General features: G+C 40.5%; 2 protein-coding genes across 2 annotated transcripts in view; both read right to left on the reverse strand.

The window, feature by feature from the left end:
- The window catches only part of LOC126187361 (uncharacterized), a 58,030-nt gene extending 44,283 nt beyond the window's left edge, over window positions 1-13,747 (reverse strand). Inside the window, exons 1-3 of the mRNA XM_049928397.1 lie at window positions 13,580-13,747; window positions 11,102-11,753; window positions 6,266-6,431 (exon numbers count right to left, since the gene is read on the reverse strand). Of these exons, the coding sequence (XP_049784354.1) occupies window positions 6,266-6,431; window positions 11,102-11,724 (789 nt within the window). The 5' untranslated portion in view covers window positions 11,725-11,753; window positions 13,580-13,747. The remainder of the gene's footprint in view (window positions 1-6,265; window positions 6,432-11,101; window positions 11,754-13,579) is intronic.
- Window positions 13,748-17,397: 3,650 nt separating this feature from the next.
- On the reverse strand, window positions 17,398-22,234 carry LOC126188484 (putative protein TPRXL; the record flags this gene model as incomplete). Its single annotated transcript, XM_049930088.1, has 2 exons — window positions 17,398-18,387; window positions 22,178-22,234. Coding segments are annotated over 2 exons (1,047 nt in total), but the record flags the coding sequence as incomplete, so codon positions are not given.
- Window positions 22,235-22,829: the final 595 nt, after the last annotated feature.

Below are 22,829 nucleotides of genomic sequence, written 5' to 3' on the forward strand. Positions count from 1 at the left end.
GAGAGAGGGAGAAAGAGGACAGACTGTCTCAAACGCCGAGGCGGAGACCAGAGAAGGCAAGGAGAAGAAGGCAATGAGAAGGCAAGGAGAAGAAGGCAATGAGAAGGCAAGGAGAAGTCAAGGGAAAGAGTAAGGAAGACAGTGAGGTGGAGAAGAGCAAAGAAAGGAACCAACAAAAGGAAGGAAGAAACGAGAAGTGAAAAACCAAAAAGACCACAATTATAGGTCGTGGAACCGTCCGTCTCCGGACGCAGGCGCTAACTACCCCCGTGAGGGGGATGGACTCTTAGTCGCCTCTTACGACAGGCAGGAATACCTCGGGCCTATTCTAATCCCCGGACCCGCAGGGGGGGGGGGGGGGGGGGGGGTCACTGTGCCAAGGTTTGTAGGTGGATGTTTGACAGCTGATGGAGTCGTCCTACCAGGTAATCCTTGTGGTTCAAAAGAACGGTGGTGGAGCCTTTGTCTGCAGGTAGGATTACAAGGTTGGGATCAGTTTTTAGATGGTGGACTGGGTTTCTTTCTCTGGATGGAAGGTTAGTTTGCATGTTGAAGGATTTGGAGAATGATGGTGACAAGGTTCGAGGCTAAGAAATTCTGGGAAGTTAATGGGGTGATTCATGGGCAGTGGGGGTGGATCACGGTTGGATGGAGGAGTGAATTGAGTTAGACATGGTTCAACATTGGTCTGGTTGAGTCTGACTGGTAGGACTGGTGGTGAAAAAAATTGTCCATTATAGGGACAGGGAGGAGGATAGAAGGTTTCTAACAAAGTCCTGCATGATTGAATTTGGGAGTGGGGTGGAAGGTGAAGTCTTTGAGAAAGACTGATATTTCTGTGGGGCTAAGGCTACTGGAAGAAAGGTACACGACTGTATCGGGTTTGTTTAGGTTCTGGATTCTGAGTGGTGGTGGGAGAAAGTTTTGGTGGGTTGGGTAAATGTAGTAGGTCTGAGAGACAGGGTTTGTCAGCTACGTGGGGACATGGTGGTTGTTGAAGGTGGTGGACAGTGGTACTTCAAGGTGAGAGTAGGAAGTGAGCAGGGTAAAGAGCTTTTTGAGGTGAATGTTGCTCTAGTTCTTGGAGAGCAAGAAATGCAATGTATGTTATGGGTTCCAGGAATTTGGCATTGCATAGCAGGAGATTTTGGGGATGGAGAGAAGCTACTGCAGCAGCTGGCACCCATTGCCACATTTTCAGTCAAGGGTTACCTATTGGCTAATAAAAAAACAACAACAGCCTCCTATAAAGTCAATATTTTACATTTCATTAACAAACCTAGCATTTTACATTAATGCACAATAATTTAAAAAGGGAAGGAATCCATTTAATTTACCCATGAATCATTCTTATCAGAGTTGTTCACTATCATCATCATATCATCAAACTGAAAAACAGAGGCCCTTAAATTTACAGACAATAATTAGAGTTTGTATCGAAAGGTTTATTCCCTTGAGAAAACTAAAATTACGAAGATGCAATGCGGTTGACATGTACTTACTTATAGCAGATGATGTGCCAAGTACTGTTAATACACACACACATTTAGGAGTTGGAAAGTTTCCCCTCACCCTTAAAGTAAGTTGGTTCCACACATCCTGGAGTCTGAATAACATGACCTTCCTTTCTTACCTTCCCAACTGACTCTTCTTTCCTCCCCGAGGAAGAAAAAAGATTTTTCTTTATTTTTTGGGTTTCATATCTCTCTCAGTAAAAACTGAACACTTATAGGGTCATTTTGTTGTCCATCTGTATGTGTTTCCCATACTGATTTCGAGGAAAGGCAAAAACCATAAAGATTCTCGATTCCCAGAATGGATGAACTATCTATACACACAAATTTGAAATAAATGTTGTAGCCCCGTCTTAAGTTCCACTGAAAAGAATCCTTTTTTCATGGTGGTGCCTAGTTTCGGAAACCTGTGTGTATTTTTAAACCATCCATATCGTAAGTGTAATAAATACAGGTGACAGTCTACAATCAAAAACTGTCCCATAGTGCCACTTTGATCATTACTGCAGGGGCAGTTTTTGTACATAGGCTGTCTCCTATTATCACATGTACAATACAGATGGTTTGAAAATGAACATACATGTCCAAAAGTAGTCGCCATCAGAAATTAAAAAAGTGCACTTTTCAGTGCAACTTAAGACATAGCTACAGCCATGTATTTCAATTATAAGGTAAGTTGCAGACATTTTTCCACCTGCAGCACACTATAAGTTAATAATATGAATGGTGAAGTCCATATCAATTCAGGCAGGTTAGGAGAAAACCTTACCTTCATAGTCTCTTATGTTACTGAATGTAGTATATGTTCAAATGAAGGACTAAGTAAGGAACACGTATTTTAAAAAAATTGTGCTCCGAGATACAGCTCTCCAAAGATGACACTGCGCATACCATTTTGAAGATGCGAATTTTGGACAAAATTTTAAAATGCTGTATCTCTGGAACAGTGTTAGATATTTTGTTGGGATTTTTTTTTATTTGCAAGATAATTGCTTTATGATTACAAAGACATCCTCCATTTGGATTTATCTGTCAAAGTTCTTTTACTATAGTGTTCTGAACTTTGATTTTTACTATTGATTGGTACCCTATAGGTCTACATTCCCTGAAAACTAGAGCTTCCACTTTCAGGTTGAACAAGTTTTATAAACAATTGACATTTTTGCATACATAAAACCTGTTTTATTACCACATTATCACATAACAGGCTCATAAAAATCAAACCCTAGCCCTATTTAACAATTTTATGTTTTGAAAGATAAGAGACTCATTTTTGAAGTATTGAGGTCAAAAGACTAAGGTTTCAATTTATACAACTTCTGTGCACTCTGTTTTGTACTGAAATTAGCCGGTCAATGAACTAAAAATGTGTTACACTGCTTCAGTTTCTTCCTTTGATATAGATTGATGCCTTCATGTTGAACCAATACGCACTGGAGCACTTACAATTTTCAGAACATTATGATCAGGAAGTGAGCACTGATGGCATTGTTGCTGTCCTTCAGCTGGAAACCTATATCCAGCAGCTGCTCCATGTAGTAACATAAAGTTCACCAGAATTTTGTTTAACTCTTAACTGGTGTCACTTCAGCAGGCCTCCTACACCATCACAAGGTCCCTTCCCGTGACCAGTAGCACTGTACATCCAGTCAATTGGTGCAAGCGGCTTAATTCAGACAGCTGCTAATGATTTTTAAAATGATTAGGAGCACCATCTGAAATAATGATCTACTCTGTCCCTGTTTGCACTTGAATTTTGCACATTGTTAGCAAATCATGTGCCGAGTCATGTCCTGTGTCGTCATTTGTAACTGCAACACTTGTGGTCTTATTTTGAAAATATGTCACTCCTGTAAAAACAAACCTGGTCATTACTCCAATAATAACCTTGTATTTCTTGTGGGAGAATTACAGAGCAGTTCTCAATAAAATCACAGTGCAGCCCTAAATAGTTCTTCAGCCTGTACACACCCTTTCACTTCTGCAATGTGGCAGTGTTGCAATTTCTTCAGAGGCTGGTGTGTTACTGCTTTCACTGACCACTTCCGAAGTCCATCAATGAAACTGTCAAAGGCAACAGTTTTTTTTTTATCAGTTTATTTTCCTCCCTTGTAGCATATGTAATTTCTGCAGTTATCTGCTACATCTTCCAGGGCAGTCACCACATTCTTAAAACAAGTCACACTTTACATAACAGACTGCTAATGACTTCACACACACCCAACAAAGGTGCCATGTGTCACATGGCCCAGTAAGTTCTTCAAAGTTACCATACAAAGTTCAAAATTCGCACAGTACACACAGACATCTCTAGATGGGTGTGGAACTACCCACTTAGGTCGTAGTGCATAAAATTTTGAGCTTCCAATATTTAAAGTTGTATAGTTGCTCTTATAATTGCAAAAGTTTCTTTAATACTGCGAGCTATGTGCCTCTTCACTTTCACAACTTTTTGACCTTCAATTGTTACAGTTATAGTGTATTGTTGGCACTCTGGTGACAACAGTCCCACTTATCTTCCAGATAAAATGACTGCTCTATTTGAACTTTAGCTGCTTCTACAGGATGACTATAACAGGGCTCTGGTCTACCAAAGACTCCATTTACAGACCTCACATTTCTTTATTTGTCTACCATGTACTTCGATACTGAAGGAACGTGGTTCAAAATTGTTTTCTTTGAAAATGTCTCTGGAATAATAGTTAAACTTGCACCTTTTCACTGTAGGATGCACAATATTCAACAACTGAATTGATATTTCTGATAAATTTCTGTCAAGAGGTGCAGGAGTGCTTTAGTTCATTTTCTTCTGAAGGTGGAATTTCTACATTCAAGAGTGTGGTCAGTTTTGCTGTAGTGTATTTATCCATAGCTTTAGTAATTTCTCTGCACTTTCTTGATGCACAGAGCTTATAACCCTACTTCACTGACCACGGTTTCTTAACAGGACTAACACCTACCTCTGTAGGTCACTGATTCAGGGTATTTTATTCTTCCTCTATCGATGCAAAATCTGCACTATGGAAGGCTTCACCTTGTCCAGATACTATCTGTTGTTATTCTGTCGAAACATTTAGAACACAAAAAGTCATCACTGGAAACATCTTAACTTTGAAACAGTTTTCAAATGAGATCACTTACTCCCAACTGAACAAGTCTTGTTTGTCTTATATATCACTGTTATGGATATGCAAATAGTCAGCCACTTCACACTCCTTTGGCCCCAGTCAGAAGACATTTCAAACAGTCTTTTTCACAAAACACACTGCAACTTTGTCAACTAGCAAATTCCTCACAAGAACACAGAACTCACTGGAAGGTCTCAGATTTCATAGAAGTCTCCAGTAAATGAATTAGCACTGAACAACTACAATACAGAAACCTGCAATGAACAACCACAACAAAGAAACTGACAGTTTATAAAATATCTGCAATAATGAAAGTGAAAAGAAAACTGCAACGAAGAGAATAGAAATAAACATTGTAACAAAGGAATTAGTAAGAAACAACTTCACTTAAGACACACATTACTCCTGAAAGTTAAAAAATAATTTAAAATAAAACATGTCCAACTTCAAAGTGGAAGCTCTCCTTAACAGAGGATATAGTACTACATGGTACTAATCAACAGATAAGTCCTAACGTTTCTGGATTGGCCTCTGAAAAAAAAAAAAAATCTGTAAAATATAAAAAATTTACAAGGCAGCAGTAAAAGAAGTGACATGTCCAAACAGAGAATACCATTCTAATCAGAAAGCAATTATCTTTCAAATTACAAAACTAGCAAAATATCTACAACTTTTACAGAAATACAGCATTTTAAAAAACTTCCTGTAATTCCCATCTTCAAAATGGTGTTCGCAGTGTCATGTTTGGAGGCCTGTATTTCAGGGCACAAATTTTTTTGGAGAAAAAAAAATAGATGTCTTCCTTACTCCTGGATTTTAATATATGATAAATTCAATAGCATCTGATACAATGAAGGTAACCTCCCTGCCCAAAGTTATACAGACTATGCTGAATGAAGTGTGCATGAGACCCTTTATGTGCAGCTCCTACTTGCACTTACCTGGATTTTAAATGCACACGACAGTATTGGAATTTTACCTCCTGAAGATACATACTATCCACACATTATGTCTCTGAAAATAAGAAACCAATTAGAATAGTCTGTTGATCAAGTCTATTTCTTTCTTACTGGTAATCTGGACATCTAATTTCTTCTTCCTTTATTTTTGACGAAACAGAGGTTCCTTACATCTGTCTGCATTTTACTTCCTTCACCTTTTATCTTTATGTTTCCTCTTTGTTCTGCCTCTTGCCTTTATCTCTCATTCTAATTTGAATCACATGATTTTGTACCATATTTTGTTGGTATCACTCAAGTACAATGCAAGTTAGAAAAGCTAAAAATTCAATGTGTTTTCCATTGAAAACTGTGCAGTTCATTTGAATTATGTTCCAGATGTCCTGTTATCTAATTTGTTAAAAGGTAATCTTTCTATTTAGTCACTAGAACTTACAATTATGAAGAAGAATTTTCATAGAAAATCAAATATAGTCAAAATGGACAATATGAAATAAATGTTGCGAATCTAGACTAGCAAACAAAGGTCACACAATGCTGCCCTCTAACAGCTGCTCTGATGAAGGCTACAGTTCAATACCAATGTGAGACACACATTACTAATGTGTGTAACCTGATTTTGGCGACTATAGCTTTTTACTATAATTAAAGTTCTGAAACTTACTTTATTCATGCCATCAACAATGGCGAAAAAAGACCTCCAATCAAGAGGAAACTGAACCCTCAGCGCTAGATACGAAATCATGTCTCGTTCCAGCGATGATGAAAACCTTTCAATTAAGTATGTGAGTGATGGCGGCATGTCACCACTTTGGTCTATGTCCCTGTACCTGTAAAGTATAAAAATGGATCATTAATACATATATATATTCTGTGTAATTGCTATGTTAACTGATCATGGTAGGTGGGAATTTGTATGAAGTAAAAGGAGGAAGGAGGTGGAACTGAATTTATTGTATTCTGACATTCACACGAATATATGTGCATTGTGTATTTTTTATTTATATCTGCTTCACAAAAAAACTTATCACAGAATGACTCATGTAGTACAATGTTGCCAATAAAGTTCATAATATTGAATGTATCAATTTATCAGTTAGCATTTATTTTATGGAATGAGTTATTTACAAAAAAATTTAATTTTCTTTCATATGCAATTTTCCTACCTCAAATACCTTTCTTAAATAAATGAAGACATAGGAGCACACGTGATTAACATTTGTGAAACTGGTATAATATGCACCTGTCTACAACAACATCTGTAATGAACACACATCATGCAGGGCCTGTTACCTTTGGTAAACACATGTAGAGATTTCCTTATCCAATACAAGACTTGCATAAAACTGTGACTATGTGTACAGCTGGCTCGTTACACTCCCAGTCACTAAATATTTTACAACAGCCAACAGTAGTCTACAGTATTCTTTACATGGATAACAAATGACTGGTAGCTGCTGTTTTGGAGTACAGATGCTACTTTGATTAATGAAATGCACCTGAAGGGTACAGGAAAAACTCCAGGAAGGCACTAATCAGGAAAAGTTGCAAAATAAAAGTACTATAGAATGTTTGAGGCTGGAGGTTAGAGGCTCAGTGATAAGGTATGTTCATTCCTAAATTAAGCCACTCAAGAAGCTATAACTTAAAGTCATTAATTCAGGTTGTGCTAAACAGTAAAGTAGGCATGAATAAATGAGAAATGGAAAGCTTGGCCAAAGAAGTTGATACAACACAACCTGATGCATCAAGGAACTGTCACTTTGGAAATGAAGGGAAGCCCGAGAGTTAAAACGTGTAGAGACGGTTCAAGTTCTGACTATTGGAAACAGATTCAATTGGATGTACTCTGTCAACAGTAATGCATATCTGAAGAGGTTCGTTTGTTGGTTTAAAAGTGAGCTAGTGTGTGTGTATGCGGGGGGGACTGCGAGGTCATCAGTCCCTTGTTCCCGGTAAAATTACACAAGAGAAAGAAGGAAAGAAAGGAAATGTACAGCACAACAACAGGAGAAAGGAAGAACCAGAAGAATGACAGAAGGGCAACCAACATTACTGTAGACAAAACAGGAAAAAATAACCACAGGGAGAAGCAAGAAACAGGTAGAAGGGATAAAAACAAAAGAGCAGATGACCATGGCTGGCTGACCACAAGAATAAAAGGAAAAGCCAGCCACACTGTGACACATTAAAACATCCACCCTAAAAGCATTAAGAGTGGAGAAGACAAAGGACATGCACTAAAACTGATATAGAATGGTAAAACCCACTCTCAAGTACAAAACATAAAACTAAATTAGCCAATAAGGCATTGTCAGCTAAAATAAATGGCAACAAGTTCAGTAACTGAAACGTACATCCCTGGACAGCCAAAAGAGGACAGATCAAGATACGAGCCACTGTCAGCCGAGCGCCACACCAACACCGAGGCGAGTCATCCGAGCACAGGAGGTAGCTCTGTGTCACGCAAACATGGCCAATGCGAAGCCGACAGAGAACCCACAGATTCCTGGCGAGAGGCCTGGATGGAGGTCTTCCATACATTCATTGTCTCCTTAATGGCATGTAGTTTGTTGTGTGTACCGAGATTATGCCATTTCGTCTCCCAAAACCACAAAACCTTGCAGCGTAGTACTGAACACAGGTCAGTTGCAGAGAAGCCAATCTCCATCAGCAGTTTCCGTGTAGCCTGTTGGCAAGTTCATTTCCTGGGATGCCAACATGGCCTGGGTCTCAAACACCACTCAACAACTGGACTGTTCCAGGGCATAGATGGACTCCTGGATAGTCGCTACTAAAGGATGACGAGATTAGCACTGTTAGCACTGGTCAATAGCCTGCAGGCTGCTCAAGGAGTCCGTCCACAGAAAGATGTGCCCAAGAGCACGGGATTTAGCCACCAGCTCAGCAGTGAAAACATTGCAGCCATCAGGTAAGAAATGCTGTTCAGTATGTCCTACATGGACATACACGAATCCGAGGTGATCATCAGCCATCAGTGTAAACCACTTCATGGCCTCGGTACACTGAAGAATCTAGAGGAAGTAGCAGTGGAGAGCTGCAGGGTTAACCGAGTCCTTAGGGCCATGTGAAAGGTCCAGGCAAAGCCGCAGCCTCTGTGTACACCATGGAGGTGTACATGAATGGACCTCAAGTATAGGTGGTAAAGGCAAGGACTCCAGTTCAGAAAGAAGGAATCGGACACAAACTGCAATTGGAAGCCCTGACCTGAGTCGCCGATGTGGGAGATGAATAGTCATGGGTGGGAAAAGGAGACAGTAATTTGGATGCACAGGAGAACCACGAACGTGTGCAATGTAACTGGCCAGCAGTTGTGCACTTCTAACCTGCAATGGAGGGACTCCGGCCTCCACAAGCACACTGGTCACCGGACTCTTACTGAAAGCTTCTGTCGCATGGCGAATGCCACAGTGGTGCACTGGATCGAGTAAATGCAACACTAAGGGTACTGCCAAACCATAAACCAGAGTCCCACAGTCAAGGCGGGATTGAACAAGGGCTCTAGAGCTGCTGCAGCTCAGAGTGATCTGCACCCCAGCTGGTGTAGCTCAGGCAACGGAGGGCACTGAGGTGCTGCCAGCACTTCCTCTTAAGCTGACAAAGGTGTGGAAGCCATGTCAATCGGGTGTCAAAAACCAGTCCTATGACTCAATATGTCTCCACAACAGTGAATGGATCATCATTAAGATAAAGTTCTGGTTCTGGATGAACGGTACAATGCCGACAAGTGCGTAACACACGACTTTGCAGCTGAAAACTGGAAACTGTGGGCTAGAGCCCACAACTGCACCTTGTGGATGACTCCCTGTATGAGTCTCAGCAACACCAGTACTGCTGAAGGAGTACAAAATGCGGAAGTTGTCTGCCATACAGAGAAGGTGAGACGGACGGCCCTACAGCTGCTGCTAGAAGACCATTAACGGCCACTAAAAATAGAGATACACTCAATACAGAGCACTACAGGACCGCATTCTCCTGGATATGGGGGGGGGGGGGGGGGGGGTGAAGCGAGATACCAACTTGGACACAGGAAGTACGAAGCAACAAGAAATTTTGGACAAAAATCTGGAGTGGGCCTCTGAGACCCCAATCGTATAATGTGGCAAGGATATGATGTCACCAGGTCTTGTCATACGCTTTTAGTGAATCAAAGAAGACGGCAACCAAATGTTGGCACCTGGAAATTGCTGTTTGGATGGCAGACTCAATGGACATAAGGTTATCAGTGGTAGAGCAACCATGGCGGAAACCACACCGACTTGGAACCAATGGGCCATGTCATTCCAGGACCCAACCCAATCGCAGACACACTATGTTCCAGCAGCTTACAAAGAAAGTTCATGAGGCTGATGGGCCAGTAGCTGTCCACATCAAGCGGGTTGTGACCGAGTTTGAGCACTGGAATGATGGTGTCCTCCCACCATTACGATGGAAAGATGCCATCGCACCAGATCCAATTGAAGATGGCGAGGAGATGACACTTTTAGTCAGATGAGAGATGTTTAATCATCTGATTGTGGATCTGATCTGGCCCAGGAGCTGTGTTAGGGCAACATGTTAGGGCACTGAGGAAGTCCCACTCTGTAAATGGGGCATTATAGGATTCACTGTGGTGTATAGTTAACGATAGCTGAAGAGGCTTGTACAAGACAGAGTGTCAGATAGCTGCACAAAATTAGTCTGCATGCTGAAAATAATTACACAGATTCAAATCACAAATTTTTGACAGCTTAACGGCATAACATTTACTGATAACTATATGGACTACTAAGACAACATAGATATCCAATAGGTGTACATTAGTATGGGACGAGTGATTTCATCCTTGTTCACGGAATGTGGTATTAGGATCATGTCTTTCCAAAAAAATGTTCCATTTTAAATGGATAGCACATTTAGGTTGGGTTGTTTGGGGGAGGAGACCCGACAGAGGTCATCAGTCTCAACGGATTAGGGAAGGACAGGGAAGGAAATCGACCGTTCCCTTTCAAAAGAACCATCCCGGCATTTGCCTGGAGCAATTTAGGGAAATCATGGGAAATCATGGAAAATCTGTATCAGGATGGCCGGACATGGGTTTGAACCAGTGCGCTAACCACTGCGCCACCTTTCGGTCACACATTTAGACTTCTATACTGCAATCCACAGACTGCAGTCATGATACAATTGCACCACAGGTTCACAACATTAGCAGGGAGTCTGGTTTTTCAGAAAGTCAATAATTTTTCTGCCTATTCAAGAAAAAGATAAAAGTACTTTCTACAGCCTATGTTACCAATATCTGACATTTCGGTATGTCCTCCACAAAAATAAAAATACTTAAGTTTGGTGCCATAAAGCATTTTGGACATTTCACAGAAATAAAAGGGTTCATATTATTTGTTAGGTAATGCAGTATGCATTAAGTTTCATGCACAAATAATACTCAGCTTTCCAGTTATCAAAAATCAACTGTCTTAATATCAAATGAGCAACTTACATGTCATCAGGAAATTGCATGCCTTGGCGATCCATCTCAGATGCCAAAAATCTCATGAAAAATTCAGGTCCCGCAGCAGACACAGCTTGTTGCAAGTACCGATCTGCCTGGAAATTTTCATTCCAAAACAGAAACAAATGGCTAACACTTAAGCTTGGACGAGCATTGGTGTAACCAAATGTGCTGCTCTCTGGGTTATGATAGTCACGAATATAGTTCTGAGGAAACGAATTTCTTCTGTTTATATTCAAACTTTGCAGCGAAAGGCGTCTATTAATATGGAAGCAACAACTATGCCTCACATTAGGATTAATGTGACAGCATGGCACAGAATGCCTTTGAGCAATGTTATTGTTACTTCCAGATTGTTGAGCATTACTTGGATTACAGTCACTTATTGAATGCCTACGACCATTCCTTATCCTGTTGATATATGGATTTGAAATCCTCAGGTCCCCCATATCAAGCTGGCTTAGTCTTCTTTCATTTGAGGGTACAAAGCCTACAGCGCCTCGTGCATAATTTTGTGAGCCATATGGTAGTTCATTTAAGTGACCTGTGCTGCTAGTAACATTTCCTTCTGCAGACTCTGGTGAGTCATCTGAATCAACAGGCCATGCCATTTTTCTGTAAATTAAAAATTTTCTTTCACCTGAAAACAAAAAAGGAAAAGTTCAGAAAGAATCTTTTATAATATTAGTAATGGGAAACATGTTTCTACATTACACACAATAAATTTCACAACTCTTCATTGAACTTTCTATCTTTAATCACTCTTATTTCTAATTTACCTAGAAACTGTCATACATAGATAAATATTAGTGATGAAGGTGTTAATGCAGTTTTGTAAGGAACGTTCCTTGTAGGCGTCCCTCATGATGATGTGGGTGGTAACTCCCTAGACAAACAACCTTTACTCACAACAAGAACTCTGACACGCAGATAATCTAGTACCATGCCATATAGTCTGCCCATGATATGCTTCCCCAGCAAGACAGTGAACTCATTATCAGTCCACATAGAACAGTTCGCTGTGTACAACTATTTTGTTATGTCTTATGTATCCTTAATTCTTATTTGTTTATCCTCTTATATATTTTATATTACAACCTTTTACTCAAGAAACTTTTACACAAACTGTCGGCCACACTTTATGGCCCACTGAAACCTGTTGAGCTAAACATTTTAAACTAATGCTTTAACTTTATCTACATATTTACTCTCAAAGGTGTGAAGAAATCGAAAGAAACACCAAATTACAGAAACAAAAATCTGTAAACTGCTTCTCCAGGAGTCATACACGACGTCTGCACTAAATCCCAAATACTTTCATATTTAATATAACATTCAACTATTTGAAAACTGTTTTTTGAACCAACACATTATCTATGGCAGAGTCTTTCATCGCTCCTACAATGTAACTTGGTTAACCATCATCCACAAGGACAGTAGCTAGCTTTCCATCAGGACTGGTAAACCAAAATTTAGTTCATACGTACATTCTGAAGGATGCAATCCCTCTACATCTGGGGAACCAAAAGTAGGTATCTTACTATTTGGTGCTTAGTGAAGAGTGTCACTGGGGAGTGACTTACTGTAAGCTTTTTTTTAAATCAAAGTTTTGTAGAGTACAAAATTATTAGGAGTCTCAATAAAATTTTATCATGTCTCTTAGAGCTTATCCGTGTCTCGTGTTCATAAGCACTTTACACTATGAATCACACATTTCTGAATCTTTCAAATTCTTACAACGAACAGCCTACTACAAGCGTTACCTTAGCCGAAAAACTCTTATTAGTCAGTCCAATCAGAGACCTATTGGTGACAGCAATACACTCGAAAGGTGAATTCTGGCTTGGGCACAGTCTACTCAAATGTTTTTAGGTAGAATTAGCATATATCGGACGTACTCACTAGCAAGGGCCTACGGTAACAAATACTAAGTGGATCTTTTAGAGAACTGTTTACATAGGAACCACGCGGATACACGGGCCATCCAGACAAACCAAAGAAAACTAATTTCGCAGGATTTTAGAATCCACGTAAATGTAGCGACGGGTGGTCTTAGAACAGTCACACTATTTAAGTATATTAGAAGCATACAGCGGTGGCGAAATGATTTCTCCGTTACTGACGCGAATTCGCAACCTTACTAAACCAACAGCTTAGATTCGACGACCATGTCAAATACGGATTCGCCTAACAACTTTACAACTAACGTCGTCATAAAATTGATAATTACAGCAAAATATGACAAGTTTTATAGACAGCTGAAAGGGTGTTTAAAGTTCACGACTAACACCAGATAATATGTCTTTAACGACACCCGTGCGAGCACACGAATGCAACGTCTGGGTACAACAGACACCTCCCCCTTTTGCCAAACAACTCCAAACTTTCAACCCTAACGCCATCATCACAAAAATATTCGAATGTTGTACCGTAATAATTTACAATACTGTACCCCTATCCACTTACTGTTTTCAAGTGATGTTGCTCTCTATACACGAGAGATTTCGTATACTATTTCTATAATCCTGTTGCGCGCTTTGACATAAGACGTAACACACTATACAGACAACTGCGTCCCACAGAACTATATGTATCATTCCTAATGATTCCTGTCACAACCCGCCAATCCAAAATCCGCACTTTGGATGTTCGATGATTTACCTTATATCGATGTTGGGAATCTAAATATCGATGTTTCATTTATCGATACCGAAGTATGAAACATCGTAAAGCCGCGAGCGCTAGTCAGCAGGTCGTGTGTCATAGATCGAGAAAGATGGTTGTCAGAGGGAGGAATATATGGAGAACACAGCGGGTGCGGAAGAACTTCCCATTTCAACGTTTCCAAGTATGTTTTGACGAGATTTTCGACATGGGGTCGTGCACGGTTATGCTGCAAAATCATTTTTCACGTCTATCGCTGTAGTGTGGCCATTTATCTTTCAGTGCTCAGCTCAAACGCATAAACTGCTTTCGATTACGATCTCCTGTGATTGTTCCTGTCTGTTGCAGTATCATCGAAAGCTTTCTCGTTCACAACGATGCCAGACTTCAACGTCAAAATCACCATTCTTGAAGCATGGAAACCATTTTCTGCGAAGTTCTGTCACTTACAGGCGCCTCATCATAGGTCTTACCCAGCTTTTTATGAGCCTCAGCCGAAGATTTCTTCATATAAAAACAGAAAATTAAAACCTCCCGCAGATAACAATAATTGGGCTCATAATTTGACGTATTCAGTCGAGAATTACTTTATGATGCAATTAAAAATCGACCGATATTTTGAAGGCGTTATGTTCTCAATTGCCTAAGCTTACTGTATGACACGACGAACGACTTGCCTCGCTGCTTTCCACTACTGCCGTCTATTGCAAAACGGCGGTAGCGAAGTTGTAGACCTAATGTATTAGCAACTGAGGCCAAAAAGTTCAACAGTTCATGAAAAAGCCCATTCTCAGAATAAAAGTAAACATACAACTTCGGTTATTTTGTTGCAAAATCCACAGCAATTATCGTTTCACCAGCTATCGATGGTCCTTGAAAATTACATTATTTCACTGAAAAAAATATTTAACTTGCCTGGCTATTGTAGTAGATATGGAAGTATCGCTTATTAATCAAATGGCAAAACAGCTTCCCTTTGTGTGCTATCATTTGGCAAAATTTTGTTTAAATATCTCAAACCATTTGTGAGATTTGAGGGATTTGTGAATATTTCTTTCTGGCTTTTTTCGCTGGCGCATCAGTTTGTGGTGGAACAGTTCACATACTTTCTGAAGTGAGACAGCGATATCGTTCCAATTTAGTCATTTAATATGTTGCGTACATTTTATACACAGCAACATACGACCTAACATGCACCAAACGTTATTCATAGCGACTCCTGTTTTTCACTGCAAACTTTAAGAATATATTGCAGTAGTTTACCGAATACCTAAGTATCACAATGACTATGACCGTTAACGAAATGACGGGCAGTTCATCAGTAAGCTAATGAATTAAGCTAAAATACGTGCAAGAATCACTGTTTATTGGTAATTTCTTTAAAATCGTCTGGGAATGATTGCAGATCGCCCACTTGCGCAACTTGAAGTACACAGTCAAGATTGCCTGACAGATGGTCCTGGAACTCGTACTTCCTTCTGCTGACGCGCTCAACACACACTGGCAACTACGCTTCCTTCCACTCACTCCATACTGAACCGTCAAAAGTGGCAACTAATTTTAAACGCACTATAACACCATTACTTCAGGCTACCATACTTTCAATCACGTTCTTATGCCGAACATGTTTAGCAGAATATAGCTGCATTACGATTTCTTACTGTATCACGAGCTTGCACAGTTGTAGCTTTGATGTTAGTAAATAAGACAGACTACTTGTAGTTACCGACAATAATTCTTTCGGTACTTCAATGAATCCTCCCTCTGAAATATCTCGTGGGATTTGTTTGAGCATTTGTCAGCAGGCTCACATGCATATGCAGAGCTTAAGTCGTGCAAGAGCAGCGCTTTCTCCCGCATCTGACAGCTTTAATTGTGAGCAGTTGCAGCAAGCAGATACATGTCTGGGGCGTCCCAGCTGCTATATTCACACATACGCAGAGTATGACGTCCTATGGCCCACATTAGGCAAACTATAAATCCTTTACTTTTCACGATATTAAGCAATTGCATTTGTCATATGCAAAAGAAACTATACTGAAAGTCGAGGAATAATGCTATTGCACAGAAAAACTGTTATCTGTAATACAAGTATTTTTATCTTGTTCTTATTGGTATCGGCGTGAAACAAAAAACGCCACTCACTCTTCCTTGTTCTTGTTCGTCTAGGACGCCATTGTCCGCAAGCTTAATAAGGTGTGTAAATGTTTTATTTGAGCAGTGAGTTCCAATATACGTATAAAATATCTCTTGTAAATTTTAACTGTAGCCTGCACCAAATATCCTGTTTGCTTGTACCATCATTTTTAAAAGAATTTAGACGCTGCGCCGGAGCAAGCTAAACATCGCTGGACTGCGACAATTGACCGCCATTAAGCGACAATTTCAAATTATCGTAATTATTAGCCAGTTCTTTCCACAGGCGACGCTGGAGATCGGCGATTTTATTTCATTCATGATATATAGGAAACTGACATTTTCAAAGCACTTATCGAATAATTCAGACGATTTATGTTACGTGCAATAGGAAACATTTAGCCTGCACCAAGATGTAATTAAATCACATGTAGGTCCTTACATATTGAAAATGAAATACTTTTTGTTTGTGTATATAGCTAATAATGATTAACTGTTTTTGAGCATGGATTCGTCTAAGTAATTGCAATAATTATACGGCATCCCAAGCTACATTTTTGTCAGTAAAATCTAAGAACGATCCGTGCCTTGCATATCTTTGTAGTGGAACCAAAGTAAAATTAATAATATGATATATATTAAATTAAAATAACACCACACACATTAATAGGTTATATAGATACGCTACAAGAGCTCTCTGATTTGGAGTGGGAAGCAGCATAGCCCACTTTACACAACACTGGGGTGAAACTTGTACAAGGACTTCCGGTAATACGACCTTGATTAGCTGCCAGGCCACTTGGCAATTAATAATAATATATGAAATATAAAGTAAATCAAATAAAATAATAAAACACGCACATTAGGCAGATACACAATTACTAGCGTCCTGTCAGTGAAGCCAGAATAATAGGTGTGTGAGTGCGAGTGAGAGAGAGCTGCCAAGCTGAAAATCCAGACAAATAAATCAATACCGAATACAGTAATAAAAGTAAAGCCTGCCATAAATACTATCTTGTTGTTGCGCTGAAGTTTAACATGCACTGTTAAAGTGATGACTCATGGTAAGGCAGAAATTCATTTCAAGTTAAAATTTTAGAACAATTACTGATATAAAGACCGTGTAATACTATAGAGTTTAACTTTCACTTTGCCACAACAACGAAGGTTAACATTGTGCATTTATAATAGTACTTGCTTTTAACTTGAGTGATAGTAAGTGTATATGTTTATGTACTGTGTCTAAGTGTGTGCAGACGTGTTAAAATTGCGAAATCAAACTAAAATTTTGTTCAGAATGATAACGTGCTGGGCATGAGTGGATTTGTTGATGATAATACAGCCACTGCCTCGGTAGGTGAGATGCTGGGGGCAGCTGGCAGTAGTCAGGTGGAACACCTGACACCAACAAATGTTGGATGTAGCGGATGTCAGAACTTCAACAGAAAATGTTTTGACACTGAACAGGTTAGTGGAGAGAATTTCTATGTCACCTGTGTGCTCTCCACTGCCCCATCCGTTTGCAGCTTCACTACGCAAATTGGAAGAACGTCATAAGGAACGGGATTGGTTACAAGTGTAGAGGGATTGTTGGAAAGAGATGATGAGGATGAGGAGGAGGAGGAGGAGGAGGATGATGATGAGGATGATGGGGATGGGGATGGGGATGGGGATGGGGATGGGGATGGGGATGGGGATGGGGATGGGGATGGGGATGGGGATGGGGATGGGGATGGGTATGGGGATGGGGATGGGGATGGGTATGGGGATGGGGATGGGGATGGGGATGATGGGGATGGGGAGGAGGAGGAGGGGGAGGAGGAGGAGGAGGGGGATGAGGAGGAGGGGGATGATGATGAGGAGGGGGATGATGATGAGGAGGGGGATGATGATGAGGAGGGGGATGATGATGAGGAGGGGGATGATGATGAGGAGGGGGATGATGATGAGGAGGGGGATGATGATGAGGAGGGGGATGATGATGAGGAGGGGGATGATGATGAGGAGGGGGATGATGATGAGGAGGGGGATGATGATGATGAGGAGGGGGATGATGATGATGAGGAGGGGGATGATGATGATGAGGAGGGGGATGATGAGGAGGAGGGGGATGATGATGATGAGGAGGGGGATGATGATGATGAGGAGGGGGATGATGATGATGAGGAGGGGGATGATGATGATGAGGAGGGGGATGATGATGATGAGGAGGGGGATGATGATGATGAGGAGGGGGATGATGATGATGAGGAGGGGGATGATGATGATGAGGAGGGGGATGATGATGATGAGGAGGGGGATGATGATGATGAGGAGGGGGATGATGATGATGAGGAGGGGGATGATGATGAGGATGTTGATGATGATGAGGAGGGGGATGATGATGATCTGCGGACAGCTGAGTGAGAATAGACTAAACCTTGAGAAAATTTCCTCGGAGGTAAATGAATTAAAGAATTCCTATCAGGGGCTGCCTGATTTAGTCAGCAACTTAGCTTTGGAGTTAGAGGAGGTAGTTTCAATCACCACTCGCATGGAGCAACTACAAGTTTCACAGCGAGAGTGTGTTGAAAATAATATAGCCGATCAGGCTGACAAAATTCAGAAAGACTTCTAGGAATGGGTGGAATCGACAACAGGTAGACGAAAAAGTAAACAGTGCGATACAGCGAGTGACTGGGGGCGTTGACCTTGCTAACAGCCGAGTAAAGGAAACGCTGCAAACAGAAGTCGCACAGCTGAGCGATAAGTTACACGCAGACCTGCCACACTTACAGCGTGAAGTGAGAGCATATTGCCCACGTAGAGCGCGAGGCGCTTGGCTGTCAAAACATTGGAGAAAGTATTACGCCTACTCGTAAAGTGTATGCTAATGCACAGAGTATGGTTACTAATTATGATGAACCATATGATAATGGCCGGAACAGCCACAGTACAGTCCTAATAGTGTACCGACAATGCTACCTAGTATTTCTGGGGCGGCGGTACTGGCACCGAACCTGATGATAGAGGAAAGCCAACGTAAACATAAGCAATTCACAAATTTTTAATAGTGAAAATAAATCCGTTCACCCAGTCATTTTCATTAAGTTTTAGGAATATCTTGCCCAGTATGTGGACAGAAAAGTAAAAAGTTCAGTTTATTGTATCTCATATACTGGACTTTGGGCAAATGACGCAATGGATAGGTGTCACAATGCTGAGCAATTTGAAAAACCTTTCTTAGGCAAGTACTGGTCACAGAGTTCTCAGGAGAGATTATGAAATGTAGTCTACTGCCCAGAAATGTACAATCCCAGACACGGTAGTGTAAGGAAATATTTTGAGAAATACATTAATAAGACCAGGTACTGGGATGAGCCAATGGCTAGTAAAGATGTGATCCAGCTGCTAAATTTATGGTTGCCCAGACATATCAAAGAGAAGTTAATTAATGTTGATGATGTAGATTTAGACAAATACCTATCAGTATTAGACAAGAATGATTTGGCATTAGAGGAGACGAAGGCAGAAAAAAGTGATACAAATCATTCGCCTTCTTCACAGAAAAATGACAATAGAAGTAACAAACAAGGCCACAATAATAACTATGGTAAACGTTATGATCAGCCAACCAGTAATGGAAGGCAAGCAAATGGCGATGATTATCCGCAACTGAATAGAAAAAGAAAGTGGGATGACAGACCCAACACCGGATACCAAAGCAATTCGAAGTGGCGAAACAGCAACAGTCACAACCAACATCAGTGGTAGAGTAATTTCTCGTCACTGTGGAATGAAAACACAGGTTCCCGAACAGTGAACAAAGAAAAGAAACGTAAATCAACAACATTGGGCAGCACAGCAGTCCAATGTTAAAAGAGTGGAGGTGTCAGACGGCAACCATCCAGACCCCTCCAGACAACAAATTAGTTCCTACCGCAATAAGCTCCCTATTGTTGGTCGACGGGCGAAGTGGGGGCACGCCAAAACAGACTCGAGCAAACGTTGACCTGCTGTGGTATAATGACAATATCGCAATGCAGGATGAATTATTAAATGAACCTAGTAAGTGCAAAAGTAACAATCTAGAACAGATACAAGCTGTGATTAAAACTCAAATACAAGACATTCCAGTCGACGCGTACATTGATACTGGCGCGACTAGTAGTGTTCTGAGTTTGGAACTGTATAATGCATTGCCGGCCGAAGTGGCCGTGCGGTTAAAGGCGCTGCAGTCTGGAACCGCAAGACCGCTACGGTCGCAGGTTCGAATCCTGCCTCAGGCATGGATGTTTGTGATGTCCTTAGGTTAGTTAGGTTTAACTAGTTCTAAGTTCTAGGGGACTAATGACCTCAGCAGTTGAGTCCCATAGTGCTCAGAGCCATTTTGTATAATGCATTACGTAAGACAAATAAAATACCAACTTACCCAGTACAAAACTGTCAGGTGTCTGGCGCTGTTGGAGCACAGGCACAAATAGCTTAATTCCATGTAGAGGTCGACCTGAAATTTAGGGAAGGAGTGATCAAATGCACTTTCCTAGTAGTAAGTTTTATCAGTAGCGTGTATCCTGAGTTGTGAGTTCCTGAGGAGCAGGAAGGTAAATATTGACCTTTCCACTGGGGAAGTTAGTTTACTGTACGGTGGGAGGAGAATTGTACTGGATATGATCAGAAAGAAAGAAGTACATGCCAAGTATTGCCGGAGTATTCAAATCACATGCTACAGTTTATAGATTGTAGAAGTTAACTATGATTTAAAAGGGAAGGAATACCGTGATCCTGAACGGGGAATAGAGAACACTACAGAAACACAGCAAATGGTTTACAACAAGGTTAAGGAATTGGATTATTTGAACAGTAGCCAGCAACATGAGCTCACTTGTTTGCTGTCAAATCATTTAAATGTTTTTTAGGAGAAACCTGGAGTAATAAAGGGTTACAAATACAACATAGTGTTGCCCCACGAAACCTTCTGTCACACCAGTTCATCAAACTGTATATAAAATGATTCATAATGACAATGTAGATATAAGAATTTTTTCAGTTTTTGATGTATTTTTCATGTGTATAGTAGAAGTATATAGTTATAAGGAGAAAGAAAACGCGTTCTACGGATCAGAGCATGGAATGTCAGATCCCTTAATCGAGCAGGTAGGTTACAAAATTTAAAAAGGAAAATGGATAGGTTAGAGTTAGGTGTAGTGGGGATTAGTGAAGTTTGGTGGCAGGAGTAACAAGACTTTTGGTAACTACAGTACTACAAGTTTATATGCCAACTAGCTCTGCAGATGACAAAGAAATTGAAGAAATGTATGATGAAATAAAAGAAATTATTCAGATAGTGAAGGGAGATGGAAATTTAAGTCATGGCTGACTGGAATTCGGTAGTAGGAAAAGGGAGAGAAGGAAATGTAGTAGGTGAATATGGATTGGGGCTAAGAAATGAAAGAGGAAGCCGCCTGATAGAATTCTGCACAGAGCATAACTTAAATCATAGCTAACACTTGGTTCAAGAATAATAAAAGAAGGTTGTATACATGGTAGAAGCCTGGAGATACTGACAGGTTTCAGGTAGATTATATAATGGTAAGACAGAGATTTAGGAACCAGGTTTTAAATTGTAAGACATTTCCAGGGGCAGATGTTGACTCTGACCACAATCTATTGGTTATGAACTGTAGATTAAAAGTGAAGAAGCTGCAAAAATGTGGGAATTTAAGGAGATGGGACCTGGATAAGCTGAAAGAACCAGAGGTTGTACAGAGTTTCAGGGAGAGCATGAGGGAACAACTGGCAGGAATGGGGGAAAGAAATACAGTAGAAGAAGAATGGGTAGCTTTGAGAGATGTAGTGAAGGCAGCAGAGGATCAAGTAGGTAAAAAGACAAGGGCTAGTAGAAATCCTTGGGTAATAGTAGAAATCCTTGGGTAACAGAAGAAATATTGAATTTAATTGATGAAAGGAGAAAATACAAAAATGCAGTAAATGAAGCAGGCAAAAAGGAATACAAACATCTCAAAAATGAGATCGACAGGAAGTGAAAAATGGCTAAGCAGTGATGGCTAGAGGACAAATGTAAGGATGTAGAGGCTTATCTCACTAGGGGTAAGATATACTGCTTACAGGAAAATTAGAGACCTTTGGAGAAAAGAGAACCATTTGTATGAATATCAAGAGCTCAGATGGAAACCCAGTTCTAAGCAAAGAAGGGAAAGCAGAAAGGTGGAAAGAGTATATAGAGAGTCTATACAAGGGCAAGGTACTTGAGGACAATATTATGGAAATGGAAGAGGATGTAGATGAAGATGAAATGGGAGATATGACACTGCTTGAAGAGTTTGACAGAGCACTGAAAGACCTGAGTCGAAACAAGGCCCCCAGAGTAGACAACATACCATTAGAACTACAGACAGCCTTGGGAGAGCCAGTCCTGACAAAACTCTACCATCTGGTGAGCAAGATGCATGAGACAGGCGAAATACCCTCAGACTTCAAGAAGAATATAATAATTCCAATCCCAAAGAAAGCAGGTGTTGACAGATGTGAAAATTACCTACTTTAATAAGTCACAGCTGCAAAATACTAACGCGAATTCTTTACAGACGAATGGAAAAACTGGTAGAAGCCGACCATGGGGAAGATCAGTTTGGATTCCGTAGAAATATTGGAACACGTAAGGCAATACTGACCCTACAACTTATCTTAGAAGCTAGATTAAGGAAAGGCAAACCTACATTTCTAGCATTTGTAGACTTAGAGAAAGCTTTTGACAATGTTTACTGGAATACTCTTTCAAATTCTGAAGGTGGCAGGGGTAAAATACAGGGAGCGAAAGGCTATTTACAATTTGTACAGAAAGCAGATGGCAGTTACAAGAGTCGAGGGGCATGAAAGGGAAGCAGCTATTGGGAAGGGAGTGAGACAGGTTGTA

This window comes from Schistocerca cancellata, chromosome 5 (assembly GCF_023864275.1).
Source record: "Schistocerca cancellata isolate TAMUIC-IGC-003103 chromosome 5, iqSchCanc2.1, whole genome shotgun sequence".
Classification (NCBI taxonomy): Eukaryota; Metazoa; Arthropoda; class Insecta; order Orthoptera; family Acrididae; genus Schistocerca; species Schistocerca cancellata.